At 34.2% G+C, this 13,178-nt stretch overlaps 1 protein-coding gene and 1 non-coding gene across 2 annotated transcripts in view; both read right to left on the bottom strand.

Moving 5' to 3' along the window:
- Nucleotides 1-13,178, bottom strand: part of Ank3 (ankyrin 3) — a 323,355-nt gene that overhangs the window by 15,584 nt on the left and 294,593 nt on the right. The window contains exons 41-44 of the mRNA XM_077799312.1: nt 12,731-12,821; nt 9,458-9,836; nt 7,914-7,964; nt 6,143-6,229 (exon numbers count right to left, since the gene is read on the bottom strand). Of these exons, the coding sequence (XP_077655438.1) occupies nt 6,143-6,229; nt 7,914-7,964; nt 9,458-9,836; nt 12,731-12,821 (608 nt within the window). The remainder of the gene's footprint in view (nt 1-6,142; nt 6,230-7,913; nt 7,965-9,457; nt 9,837-12,730; nt 12,822-13,178) is intronic.
- Nucleotides 384-461, bottom strand: Trnaa-agc (transfer RNA alanine (anticodon AGC)). Its single transcript has one exon. It is a non-coding gene; the product is annotated as a tRNA-Ala (tRNA).

A 13,178-nucleotide genomic window follows, 5' to 3' on the forward strand; every position in this document is an offset into this window, starting at 1 on the left:
GCATTAAACCTCAAACATCTATTCAAGCATGTATAGGACAGACAACAACAAAATGCCAAAAAGGAAGAATCTGGAAATATATAATTGTAGAATGCAATCGCGCACACAGAAACGCCAAAAGCCTTTATTGAAAAGTTTTAGTGGATTACAGCTCTGACTTGATCATCTCAGAGTGCAGTGTTTCTTCTTATATTTTATATATATATATATATATATATATATATATAATATGAGAGAGAGAGAGAGAGAGATTTTGTAGATTAAGTTTTGTCTAATTTGAGAGTGCCTTAGTTGGGGCATGATATTTATCATCCTTGATAGTTTGTGAAAGACTATGAAAAAAAATCAGGATACAGAGAAAGTCTTATTTTTATTTATTTTATTTTTGACAGTGCTGGGGATTGAACCCAGGGCTTTATGCTTGCTAGGCAAACACTCTACCACTGAGCTATGTCCCCAAAGTTCTAATTTAGAATGAGATTTTCATAGGTCTTAAGATAAGTGAGGAAATATGTCTCAGGAAGACATAGTTTAAAAGTATTACTATGAAGTGAAGGGGTCTTATGCAATGACTGACTGTCCAAAGTAGGGGGAAAATTATAATATTAAATTCCTTTGGTACTGATTTTGGTTAGTAACTGTTTGGATTTAGAAGAGGTAAACTCTTAAAGCTCTTTCTCTGGTAAGTTAAAATGGAATAAATTCTCAAATCCCAGGCTGGGCTCATGTTCTCCTGTTCATAAGCAGTTTGATGGATTCAGATAGTTCCTTAATATTGCTTCATGAGTGCTATGATTATAGAAAAAGACAAACTGCATGGAGAAGATCACTTGGACTGTATCTATAATAACATTACCTTCTCTTTTTTAAAAAACTTCTAAAACTAGTAAATGAATTGAGCAAAGTAGCAGATTATGAAATCAACACCCATAAATTAAAGGCATTTCTGTATATCAGTGACAAATCCTCTGAGAGGGAAATTAGGAAGACTATCCCATTTACAGTAGCCTCAAAAAAAAAAAAAACACTTGGGAATCAATGAAAGAGGTGAAAGATCTATACAATGAAAACTACAGAACCCTAAGGAAAGAAATCAAATAAGACCTTAGAAGATGGAAAGATCTACCTTGCTCTTGGGTAGGCAGAATTAATATTATCAAAATGACCATACTACCAAAAGTACTATACAGATTTAATGCAATTCCAATCAAAATCTCAATGGCATTCCTCATAGAAACAGAAAAAGCAATTATGAAATTCATCTGGAAAAATAAGAGAACCAGAATATCTAAAGCAATCCTTAGCAGGATGAGTGAAGTAGGTGGCATCACCATACCAGACCTTAAACTATATTATAGAGCAATAGTAACAAAAACAGCATGCTACTGAAACCAAAACAGAGTGGTAGACCAATGGTACAGAATAGAGGACACACAGACTAACCCACAAAATTACAGTTATCTTATATTAGACAAAGGTGCCAAAAACATGCATTGGAGAAAAAAATAGCCTCTTCAACAAATGGTGCTGGGAAAACTGGAAATACATATGCAACAAAATGAAATTAAATCCCTATCTCTCACCATACACAAAACTCAACTCAAAGTGGATCAAGGATCTAGGAATTAAACCAGAGACTCTGTGTCTAATAGAAGAAAAAGTAGGCCCTAATCTTCATCATGTGGGATTAGGCCCCAACTTCCTTAATAAGATTCCTACAGTGCAAGAATTAAAAGCAAGAATCAATAAATGGGATGGACTCAAACTAAAAAGTTTCTTCTCAGCAAAAGAAACAATTTGTGAGGTGAATAGAGAGCCTACATCTTGGGAGCAAATTTTTACCCCTCACACATCAGATAGAGCACTAATCTCTAGGGTATATAAAGAACTCAAAAATCTAAATACCAAAAACACAAGTAACCCAATCAATAAATGGGCCAAGGACATGAACAGACACTTCTCAAAAGAGGATATTCAATCAAAAAATATATGAAAAAATGTTCATCATCTCTAGCAATTAGAGAAATACAAATCAAAACTAAGATACCATCTCCAATCAGAATGGCAGCTATTATGAAAACAAACAAGTGTTGGTGAGGATGGGCGCGGGGGGGGGGTGGGGCAGAAGGCACACTCATACATTGCAGGTGGGACTGCAAATTAGTGCAGCCAATATGGAAAGAAGTATGGAGATTCCTTGGAAAACTTGGGATGGAACCACCATTTGACTCAGTTATTCCTCTCCTTGGTCTATACCCAAAGGACTTAAAAACAGCATACTATAGGGACACAGCCACATCAATATTTACAGCAGCACAATTCATAATAGCTAAACTGTGGAAGCAAACTAGATGCCCTTCAGAAGATGAAATAATTTTAAAAATGTGGCATATATACACAATGGAATTTTACTCAGCAATAAGACAATAAAGTCATGGCATTTGCAGGTAAATGGATGCAGCTGGAAAAGATAATGCTAAGTGAAGTTAGCCAATCCCCCCAAAACAAATGTTGAATGTTTTCTGATATAAGGTGGCTGGCTGACTCATAGTGGAGTAGGGAGTGGGAGTATGGTGGAATGTTATGAACATCATTATCTAAAGTACATTTATGAAGACATGAATTGGTGTGAACATACTTTATATACAGAGGTATGAAAAAATTGTGTTCTATATGTGTAATAAGAATTGTGACTCAATCCACTGTCATATTTAAAAAAATTACATTACCTTCTTTACTAGTGTTCAACTTCAGATTTGTGCCACTTATGGTTTTGGGGAACAAGGGTAAATATCTTAAGTGGGAACTTGTATTCCAGGGAACTACGGACCTGTTGTTTAAACTTCTTGTGAAAGGGATATTGCTACACTACAGTGTGCAGTTGTGGTTTTTCTGGGAAAAATAGCAGGTCACAAGGATTGCTGCATTCTAGCTCTTTCAGGGTTACTGGCATGAGAATGATAGTGGCCCTGATCATTTTATCAGTTCCAATGGTGAGGGAAATTCTGATTGTTTCAAGTCAGAACCAGTAGAAAGGTAACAGAATGAAGAGTAAAACACTCTTGTTTTGCTAACAATATTCTCATTTTTTATTATTAGAAAGTGATTTTATATTCTTATAGATCATGGATGCAACATGACTCATTTTGCCTCATGTGGTACAGGTTTGGCTCATCCTTAATCTTGCTTCAAGTAACACAAAAGAGAAGAAAATTGGAAAAATGTAGAAGTCTCATATCTAAATGCACTATGATCAGGATTAAGTATTTTATGGGAGTGTTACTGATATTTTCTATGGTTGGTTTCATATATTAGGGAAAAATATAATTTTATTTTAAAATAGATATGGGGGAATGACATTTTACAAAAAGCAGGTCACTAAGTATTATGTATGAATCCATTACCTTAGTTTGTATACCTATAATTGTGTATATATATATATATATATATATATATATATATATATATACACACACACACACTCTTAAGCTTCAGATTGTTTTTACATATCTAAGCCTTTGTACAGTAGCTACCTCTGAGAAATGGTATGGGTAGATAGAACTTTATATACTTTGAACTGCTTGATTTTGGGAAAGATATGTAAACTCTTATTTAGAAAGCCAATAAAAAATATTGAAAATTGAAATAAAAATTCAGATATTTGAATCTTGTCAAACTTTGCATTAGTTTGGTTGTAAGTTGGTTTAAAGTCTTGACAATCACTGATTCTGCTAAGCAAATTTAAAAAACAAGCTCACAAAATAGGCTAAAACTTAAATTGATTTTAAGCGTTTGAAATCACTATGGAATTATCAAATTCTATAGAAATAATATACTGATGAGATTTCAAGGTCCATAATAGAATTTGTTAACTCTTTCCTAGGGTTCTGAAAATAGGTGGACTGTTTAAAACATATTTGCTATGAAAGTAAAAATTGTACAATAAGTGGGATGACAGTACAAATTGAATACCAAGACTTGCCCAGATTGTGGCAATGGAATCCTTAGCACACATGCTGTTTCTTTGGGGGATACTTCCAAACAAGGCTAGCTCAAGGAGGCATGACATAACCCAAAAGACATTTCAGTGCCAAGATGCTAGTAGGATTACTGTGGCCATGAGTGTAACTGTGCTGGTTCAGTGAAGGGACAGATAGCATCCATGAAGTAGGTTAAGTTCTAGCCCCACCAAATAGTCTTCACCAATGACAGTCTAACACTGCCCTCTTATGTGCTACTGGAAATGTCTGAATAGCCAATCGCCTGATATAGTTTAGTAAAAGGTATTCCTTTTTTTTTTTTTTTTTTTTTGTTCTGGGAGAGAACTGTAGTGTTGTGGAAAAATCACTATAGGGTGAGGGATCTGGTCCCAGAGCTACTGCGGCCCAGCTATGTGATTTTGAGTAAATCAATTCATCTCCAGTATCCAGTATTGTGGTCAAGGAAAAAAGAATAATTTCAGTCTTGATGACACCTTTAGGTCCTAACATTTCATGTTTGTGACAGATGTGATTCTGATGTCGTATTTACCATATACTACTTGTAGTCCTTAAGCTCTCTTACTTTATTTAGAAAGATAACACCATATGGAGTAAAGAATCACATCTGTTGCTTTCCTCTTTTCAACTGCTCCAAAAATCAGAACAGAAAAATATTAACTGGAAAGGATTCTATAAATGTAACAAAGTCCTTTTTTTGTTAGGCCTATAATTTTGAATAATAATTGTAGTTATTCTAAGCCTTTGATTTCTTATCACATGTAAAAGGCATTTCTCAAAGCTTGTTTATGATTTGTTATATAATGCTCTCCCCAGTTATAAAACCTATTCTCTGATGATTTCACTCATTTAATCTAAAATTACACCAACATCAAGAAGCAGGTATTTGAGAAGAATTGAACACCTCTGCTCTATGAAGCCAATAGGATTTTACTAAGCAGGCTGAATCCTTATAAATATGCTAGACAGCAATAAGTAATATTTCCAAAGAAGCGATAGTTGGTTTATTAAGGGAACCCTACTGATCTCACAGTTGATATGGGGGACAGCTCAAACTTCTGTTTCCAAAGTCTTAAAACAGTTATACTGACTTCTTTCATCTGATCTTAGTGAAAAAGTACAAAGCAGCAGGATTAAGACATTTTGGGTATGCAAAATGTCTACTCTCTGTCTTCTCTACTCTCTTGAGTTTCCTGACACTTTTGGACTTGAATAAGTTTGATAAACTCTTTGCAACAGACATTTCTCTTTCTCTATAGAGCTACTAACAAAGAAGCCTCAAGTTATCTGGATGACATTCAGTGTTCTGTGCCTTGAAACTGACTTCTTGGTCCTCTGCACTCAATTATTCTAACCTCAAGAAAGGTCTATCTAAAGACAAAGGTAATGGACAAGTGACACACTGCAAGGAGCATCCTCATGGACTTGATCATGTGTAAGATTGGTGCATCAAATATTCATAATGTTTTTAATTGTGCTGTAGTAGAGTGGAATTATACTTTTCTAACAAAGTTGTTTTCTATACTTACAAGTGCAGCTTTTTGGTGCATGTTAGTACAGTTAAAAATACATTCAGGATGGGGGTATATAGCTCAGTGATAGTGTGCTTGCCTTGCATGCATGAGGACTTGGGTTCAATCTAAAATAATTAATTAAATTAGTTTAATTTAAAAAACCTATTTCAGAAATTTTTGCTTTACTTGTGTTATGCCACATATATTCATGCCAGACTATAACCTAAAATTCTCATAATGAAGACTAATTTGCACTTAAAAATTTTCATTATCTTTCTTCTTTATCTTGCCACCTTTGGCTGAGGCTTCAGTGAACATTTCATTTGATATGAACTACACCCTCACCAAGATAGAATCTTTGTTGACACATAACACTTCTCCAAGAAAAGGAGGATACAAAACCAAGAATTCTCAGATAAAATTGCAACTCTCACATGTCAAACAGGTCTATATAAAATATTCACTTCCATGCAACATGGATTTCCTTTTTAAATTTTTTGTAAACTTTCAAGTATGCAAAGAAACATACACAGAGTCATTTAGTTACCAAGCATGCTGAATTTTCAAAACCACATGAAAGAGACTTCTAGTAATATGGCAGTGGCCCATAATGATCTGGCTGCGGGATACCTTAATAATCAAACGCCGGCGAATAACTCGGGTAGTGACTCTCTGTTCCTCCTCTGAGCTTGAATCACTCTCACTGTCTCTTAAGTCCTGATAAATGCATTTTTAGTATAATTTTACCATCACATTTAAAATAAAAGACACTGCTGAGAAGGGAAATCAAGAAAGAATTATTTACTTGCTGTTCTTCCCCTACTAAGGAATATTATTATATATGTTTGTGAGAATACTAAGATAAATTTAAGTGGAAGAAAAATTTTGAGCAGGATTCCAAGTTTGTATATGTGTGTGTGTATATATATGGACATATACTATAGGTAAAGAGCAAGATAATTAAATTATAATTTATTAAAAATAATTATAGAGCCTTTTGGCTTCTGAAATTAAAAACTATCAGTTTGTAGAAACTTATATTCCTTTTTCAACTAGTTTTAAATATACATTTGCCTTGCATGTATTACCTTATATTCTGGGTCACATTTCACTCAGTCTACCAAGTCATTCTGACTCAAATGAAATTTTGGTCAAATTTGACATCTTTATCAACAACTATTTTGAAATTTACATCAGCATAATGTGACACACAAATTTGTATCAGCAGAATATTATCAATACAGCTAATACTAATTTTATGCAATTGAATGAAGGATTGACAGCTTAACGATCTGATATGAAATTAGAACTGAGAACACTCAAAGAATATGGGGTAGATAAGAATGTAGTAATTGCACAAAATTTTAGGCAATAAGGATAGGAATCAGGAAAAACTAAAGTGGCAAATAGTTCATAATTCAAAGGGGAAAATATTTTTTGATTTTTGAATAAGGGCCATGGTAAAGAGTATTTATTGAATTTCTAAATTGTAATGGTGGAATTCTGGTAATTACCTCAAATCTAGAGATAAGAGTTAATATCTATTTACATATTCTCACTTTTCCAAAACAGTGGGGAAAAAACACAAAATTGCAACAGCAAGTATAGGTGTTAGATAAAATAACTTATGAAATGTTAGTTGCATAGATAATAAAGTAAGCCCCTTTTTTCCCCACCAAAGATAAAGTTGACAAGTATGTTAAATTAATAGCAACATTGACTTTATAGGGCATTTCACCTGAATAATGTTTTCCAGAGGAAATAGCAGCTAGTATCCTTGTAAGAAATGAAGAATTTGAAAGCCAAGTTCCCTATTATATTTTTTAAATTTCAGCAAGAACAGTAAATTTGGGACACTTAGATCTAACTACTGTATTATGAATGCAGGTCTTCAGTGGCTTAAAAAGGCAGAAAAAAAAAGTTAAGAGGAATTCATACTCGTGAAAGGAGAGAACTGCTCACCAGTGTTCTAGAATTTGGATGAGGCAAAAGTAAAAAATGATTTTGAATTATTCACAGAAAAGAATCTTATTTTGGGAAAAAGGTTTCACTTGAGTAAATTAAAAGCAGAAGAACATATATTATTGGAAATACCAACAACACACCTAGTTGTCAGTTAGATAATAGTCCTTTCAAGAATCCTGAGACCAAGCAAACCCTTACATAAAGACAACCTAAAGAAAAAGTGGCCATTTGGTCAAGTTTCAGTTTCTACTTTTTTGCTGTAGTCTGGTAGGCTTAAGGTAAATAGAAGACAGTAGTAGGATTTTAAAGAATTCCTTTAAGAGAATTCCCTAGGAATTGGTAAAGGGGGATATTTTAGTAGTACAAATGGAATTTTCTCAGTATTCCTGAAAATGTGTTGCTGTATAAAAAGAGGGAGAAAATAGTAGACTTTTACCTTGTAACAGCAAGCAGTCATCCGTGTAAGAGCAGCACCCGGACTTTTGACCTGATTTTTTAGGGGATAAAAAGGGGACTGTTTTCTGAGATCATACATCAGATGACCTAGTTGGTTGCTACATACTGTGATAGATCTGTGAAAGACATATGATGAACACCTTTGGATTTCTTGTGAGGTCACTCATATCTTCCAAAAGCTTTAACTTCATTATGGATTATTTATGATTAGTGTTTAGAGTAAGACTGAACCAGTATCAAAGATACAGATTAATCTATAAGCAATCTTGAAAGCATTTTCTAATGAAAATTTGTTTCGATTACTAATGAACCCAGCTGAGTTTCCACTTTCAACTTCCTTTTATGCTAATGCTAGTACGGTTTTCTAATGGCCAAGAGAAGTGCACACGTATACACGTATCAGTGCTTATTTATATCATACAGTAACTTGCAGAATGTCTTTACAGGTAAAAACCAGTTATTGCTTCTCCCTATATTTTGTAAGCACATCTTAAAAGGGAATAGTCTATCCAAATTCATTCTGCTTAAATATACTGAGTTAATTCAAACAGAAAAATCAAGATTCTAAACTATACTTATCAAGAAAGAAGTAAAAAGCTGGAGAAACACTCAAACCATAAAGCTTGTAACAAGCAGAAAAATAACCAAAAGATAAGTTTACAGAAAGAAAAGGATATGATTTGTTGATAAATTCACAGAGAGTGACTGAGTATATGCTGAAGTTTTTCTAAAACTCAAATAAATCGTGAATTCACTGTTTGACAAAAAAAAGTCTTTTCTAAGTGCTTATATATCTGTTGCATAGGTGACCAAAATACACAAAAATCGAGAGCATGAAAAGTAGGAAAAATATCTCATTTGTATTTTCTTATGTCCATCTTGGAGTCGCAATTTCAGCTTAAATATTTTAATATCAAAAAATGGTCGGCCTCAAAGAATTTTTAAAAATCCATTAGGTGATACCACAAAAACATAAATATAAAGAGCAAGTTTATAATTCTATCACAGAAAGATGATTCTTCTTTTTTTCTAGTAATTAAAACATTTTTAAGTTGATAACTATAAATTTCTAACTGCTGCCAACCCACCTGGTAATTGTATCTCTTCAATTTTCAAAATGCTTTTAGACAAAAGAACTTATAGAACTCTTAGATGGTTATGATGCTGTATACTCTTTAAATTATGCCCCCAAATCAACAAGATCAGAATTATCCTTCCGTAAGAGAGAACACTGGGTTTGGAGTTGGAAAACCTAAACCTCATATAGTATTGGACATCAAGCTAGTTACTTAATGTCTCCTGAAAAGGGCTAGAGACGCTTATTTTTTTCCCTACCCAATGAATGAAGGTCTGATCAAATGGCATGTTTTACTCAGCATTTCCTTTACTTCCACCATTTTTGCTACAGCTTTTTATAATTTAGAAATAGAATCTTAAGTCCTGTGCTGTGGGAGTAATCAAAAGAAGCAAAACATCAATACTTTTAATTTTTATGATGACATTCTGGATGACCAGAGGACATACCTTTGGCTCAGACCCACTAGATCCCTCTTCTTCATGGAGGTTAAGCCTTGGCTTGCCATCAGCAGGAGAAGTCCTACTCATCTTTTTTATACTGACAGGCACACAGGGTTTAGGCTCTTCTATTACAAGCTTGCTGGTTTCTTCCAGAGATTTCTGATATGCTGCTAGTGGTGATGTTGGTTCCTCAGCACGACCAGATCCGTGTACTTTTGGTTTCAGAGTTTCCTTAGCACTCTGTTTTCCTAAATCATTTTGGGATTCTGGAAAGTAAGATTTTGTTTTTGCTTCAGATGTGACTTCTGCATGGGTTCCATTAGCTTCAAATTTTCCAGGTTCTCCTTTGAGATATGAGGTAATGGAATCTCTGCACTGATCAGGGCTGCAAAAGATAAAACGTGCAAATTTACAATGGCAACATACGACTTTAGAAGCTCCAAAGTTTTAACAGCCATTCTTCTTAAGTATTTCTGAAGACATGAAAAATCTGGTGACTGAATCTAAACTGAGGGACTTTCCTAGGTGGGTGTATGAGGAAGTATGCATAGGTTCTAGGCATCTCCTACATCACAACTGACTACTCATGCCAGTTTTTTTTTTTGTTTGTTTGTTTGTTAAACCTGGGATTAAACCTAGGGCGTTTAACCACATCTCTACTCTTTTAATTTTTTGTCTTGAGACAGGGTTTTGTTATTTGCTTAGGGCCTCATTAAATTGTGGAGTCTGGGCTTGAACTTGAAATCCTCCTGCCTCAGCTTCCTGAGTTGCTGGGTTGACAGGCATTTGCCACCATGACTGGCCCATGCCGGGTTTTAATTGTAATTCAAGAGCTACTTAAATTCTACATCTTAAATTGTTTGTGGATATACTTAAGAGTTCCAATACCAGTAATTAAAAGGGAAGGTTATTTCAAATTCCTATCATATCACAGTCAAAAAACAAAACACAAAACTTCCTGACAAAGGACAAATGATTCTTGAAATTCTAGCATCACAGAACCCCAAATTTTAGTTATTTGTTTTCAGTTATGAATCCAGCCATCACACTTATTCAATCGTAACAGCTTTCCCTGAAGCTCATCTTTCTCCACCCTTAACCTTATTGGTGATCAGTGTTGGTGCACTCCCTTTGTTTCTACTTCCTGTGAGAACTGGTTTCTTTTCCAAGACTTACCTCCCTTTAAATAGACTTCAAGTTTTTTTTACTTGTTTCAGTATATTAATGTACACTAGTTTTATGCTAGCTTTAGTATAAACTATATTCACTGTTTTGTAATTTGTATACTGTTTTTCATGTCTATAGAAGGCAATGACTAGTGCAGTATTTTATGTATAAGTAAAATATGTATAAAAATGTGTGCACCTACTTTAAATCAAAATCTGGTTAGCAGAAAATTTTTTTAAAGGACTTTAAAATAGCACACCCCATTTTAGTGTAACAACAATCTCAGCAGACTTTGAAGTAGTATAGGATATTTACTTTAATGACTTAGGCAATGTGGATAGGGGAATAGAAAATTATATTTATCAACTAAATTTCCCTACATATGATTATACCAGAAGTCACTATCATTTTCTTACTTTTATGGAGCAAGATGACTCAGTAATTTTTCAATATAATTCACTGGCAGAGCCTATATTAAATAAAGGATGTTAGCCAGTTAATAATAATGAACACCTTTTCCTATATCTAAATCCGTTTTCTAATATGCAATTACAAATTATTATATAACTATATCTGAACACAGACATCAAAGTTACCAGTATTTGTCTTCTTTGTAGTAGATTCTTTGGTAGCCTATATAGAGAATTTATTGATGACTTCATTTTGCAAAAGGAGTTCATAAACTTCTCTTTACAAATTTTATGAAGTCCCTCTTTCGGAATTTTTACTGAGCAAGAGATTTATCAGCAATATGGAAATATTTCACATGGTTATAAAATAATATCAGTTTCTTGAATCCAACCTAAGGCTTTTACTAGCTGCCACTGAAGTAAAAATATTTTAGTCTGACATGTGGGTCAATAAAAATAATGCCACCATTACTAAAAGATTACTATTTGCTCTAGTCATGTTGTAGGTATGATACATGCTTTCTTTTTGAGGGAAGTAGTAGTTTAAAGATGAGCAAAGTAACATTGTTAGAGATTAGAAATTCATCCAGTCACAAAATATGTACCTAGTAGTGGTGGGATTTGACCAAATGTCTGAGGATCTCTTCTTATCATTCTAGATCAGGGTCAGTATAAAAATAAGCCAGATTCATGTTTAGGGAGTTATTTTGGTTATAAATAACAAATGAGAGATATGGCAATATTTTTGAAGTAGAGAGTTATGTATAGAAAACTGGAAGGACATAAAATGTTAAGTTTTTATTACTATGGCAGGAAAGATACCATTTCTTCTCTGCACTTTCTAAAATGTACATAGAAGATAGGGAATCCATTTTTTTTTTTCTTTTTTGGTGTCTGTGATTGGTGTTGGCCCTTGTGTATATTAAGCATGTGATCTACATGCTTCTAGCTATGCCTCTAGCATTTTCACCAAAATTTTAATGATGGTTATTGCTGGATAATGGGAATGTATTGATTATTACTATGATTTGTACTGGGGAATAAACTACAAGGCACTGTACCACTCAATTACATACTCAGCCCTTTTCCTTTTGAGATACCTTCTCACTAAGTTACCCAGGATGGCCTCAAACTTGCAGTCCTCCTGTCTCAGCCTCCTACATTGATGGGACTACAGGCATATGTCACTGTGCCTGGCTGTATTTCAATATTTTGTATTTTGAGCATTATATTTGTAGCTCAGAAACAAGAAATATTTATATTCTTAAAAGATTTGGACTTTCATTTATTAAAGTGTCTTAAACATTAATTACTGGCTATATGAAAAGAATAATACAAGTAAATACTAGAAATGTATAGTTCCCTGCCTCTCTTTATGGTACTGGGGCCTCACATGTGGTACACCACTGAGTTACATCCCCAGCCCCAAAAGTACAGTCTTCTAGAGTAAAGACAACATATAAACCTTTGGGATGTATGTAACATTTTTACTTATTACTTCAGACCATCAATTATTCTGAGAATTACATTTGAATTTAAACTCACTTTTCCTATCTAGATTAGAATCATGCACCAACTTTTAAAGTAATATTCCAGAACTTGACTGGTAATTTAGAATCATTGCTAAAAAAGCATCTATTTAAAACAAAGCATTCAGAGGTCCCCTGCATTTCAGCTTGCTTTTCCTGAAATAGAGCCATACCTGTCATCCAGTCGATCTAGTAACCCACCAGTTATTCTTCGAGCTTGAGCAGGGGACTCTAGGTTTCCACTTGATGTCTCATTCTGCCAACCTGTAATTGAAGACATTTCCAGTTCTGCTTGCTGAACACGTTTAAGAATAGACTGTACTTTTTCTTCTGTCATCTCCTCAGACTCTACTCCTTCTTCAAGTTGAATGTCCTCAAATAGAGATTTGAGTTTTTCTTCTGTCATCTCCTCATCAGGACCAGATTTTCCTTTCTCCTGCTGCTCAGAGCATATGCCTACTTTTCTAGTCTGTTTCAATGGCTCTGCTGGTTTAACATCTTTTGGGACCCCAGCCAAATTTCCGAGGTATTGAGGATACTCACTCAGACACACATCCTCCAACTGGCTCTCATCTACATCCACTGCTTCAGGCATTCCTGTTAAAGGCACTGAGTCTTCCA

This window comes from Urocitellus parryii, chromosome 5 (assembly GCF_045843805.1).
Source record: "Urocitellus parryii isolate mUroPar1 chromosome 5, mUroPar1.hap1, whole genome shotgun sequence".
NCBI classification, from domain to species: Eukaryota; Metazoa; Chordata; class Mammalia; order Rodentia; family Sciuridae; genus Urocitellus; species Urocitellus parryii.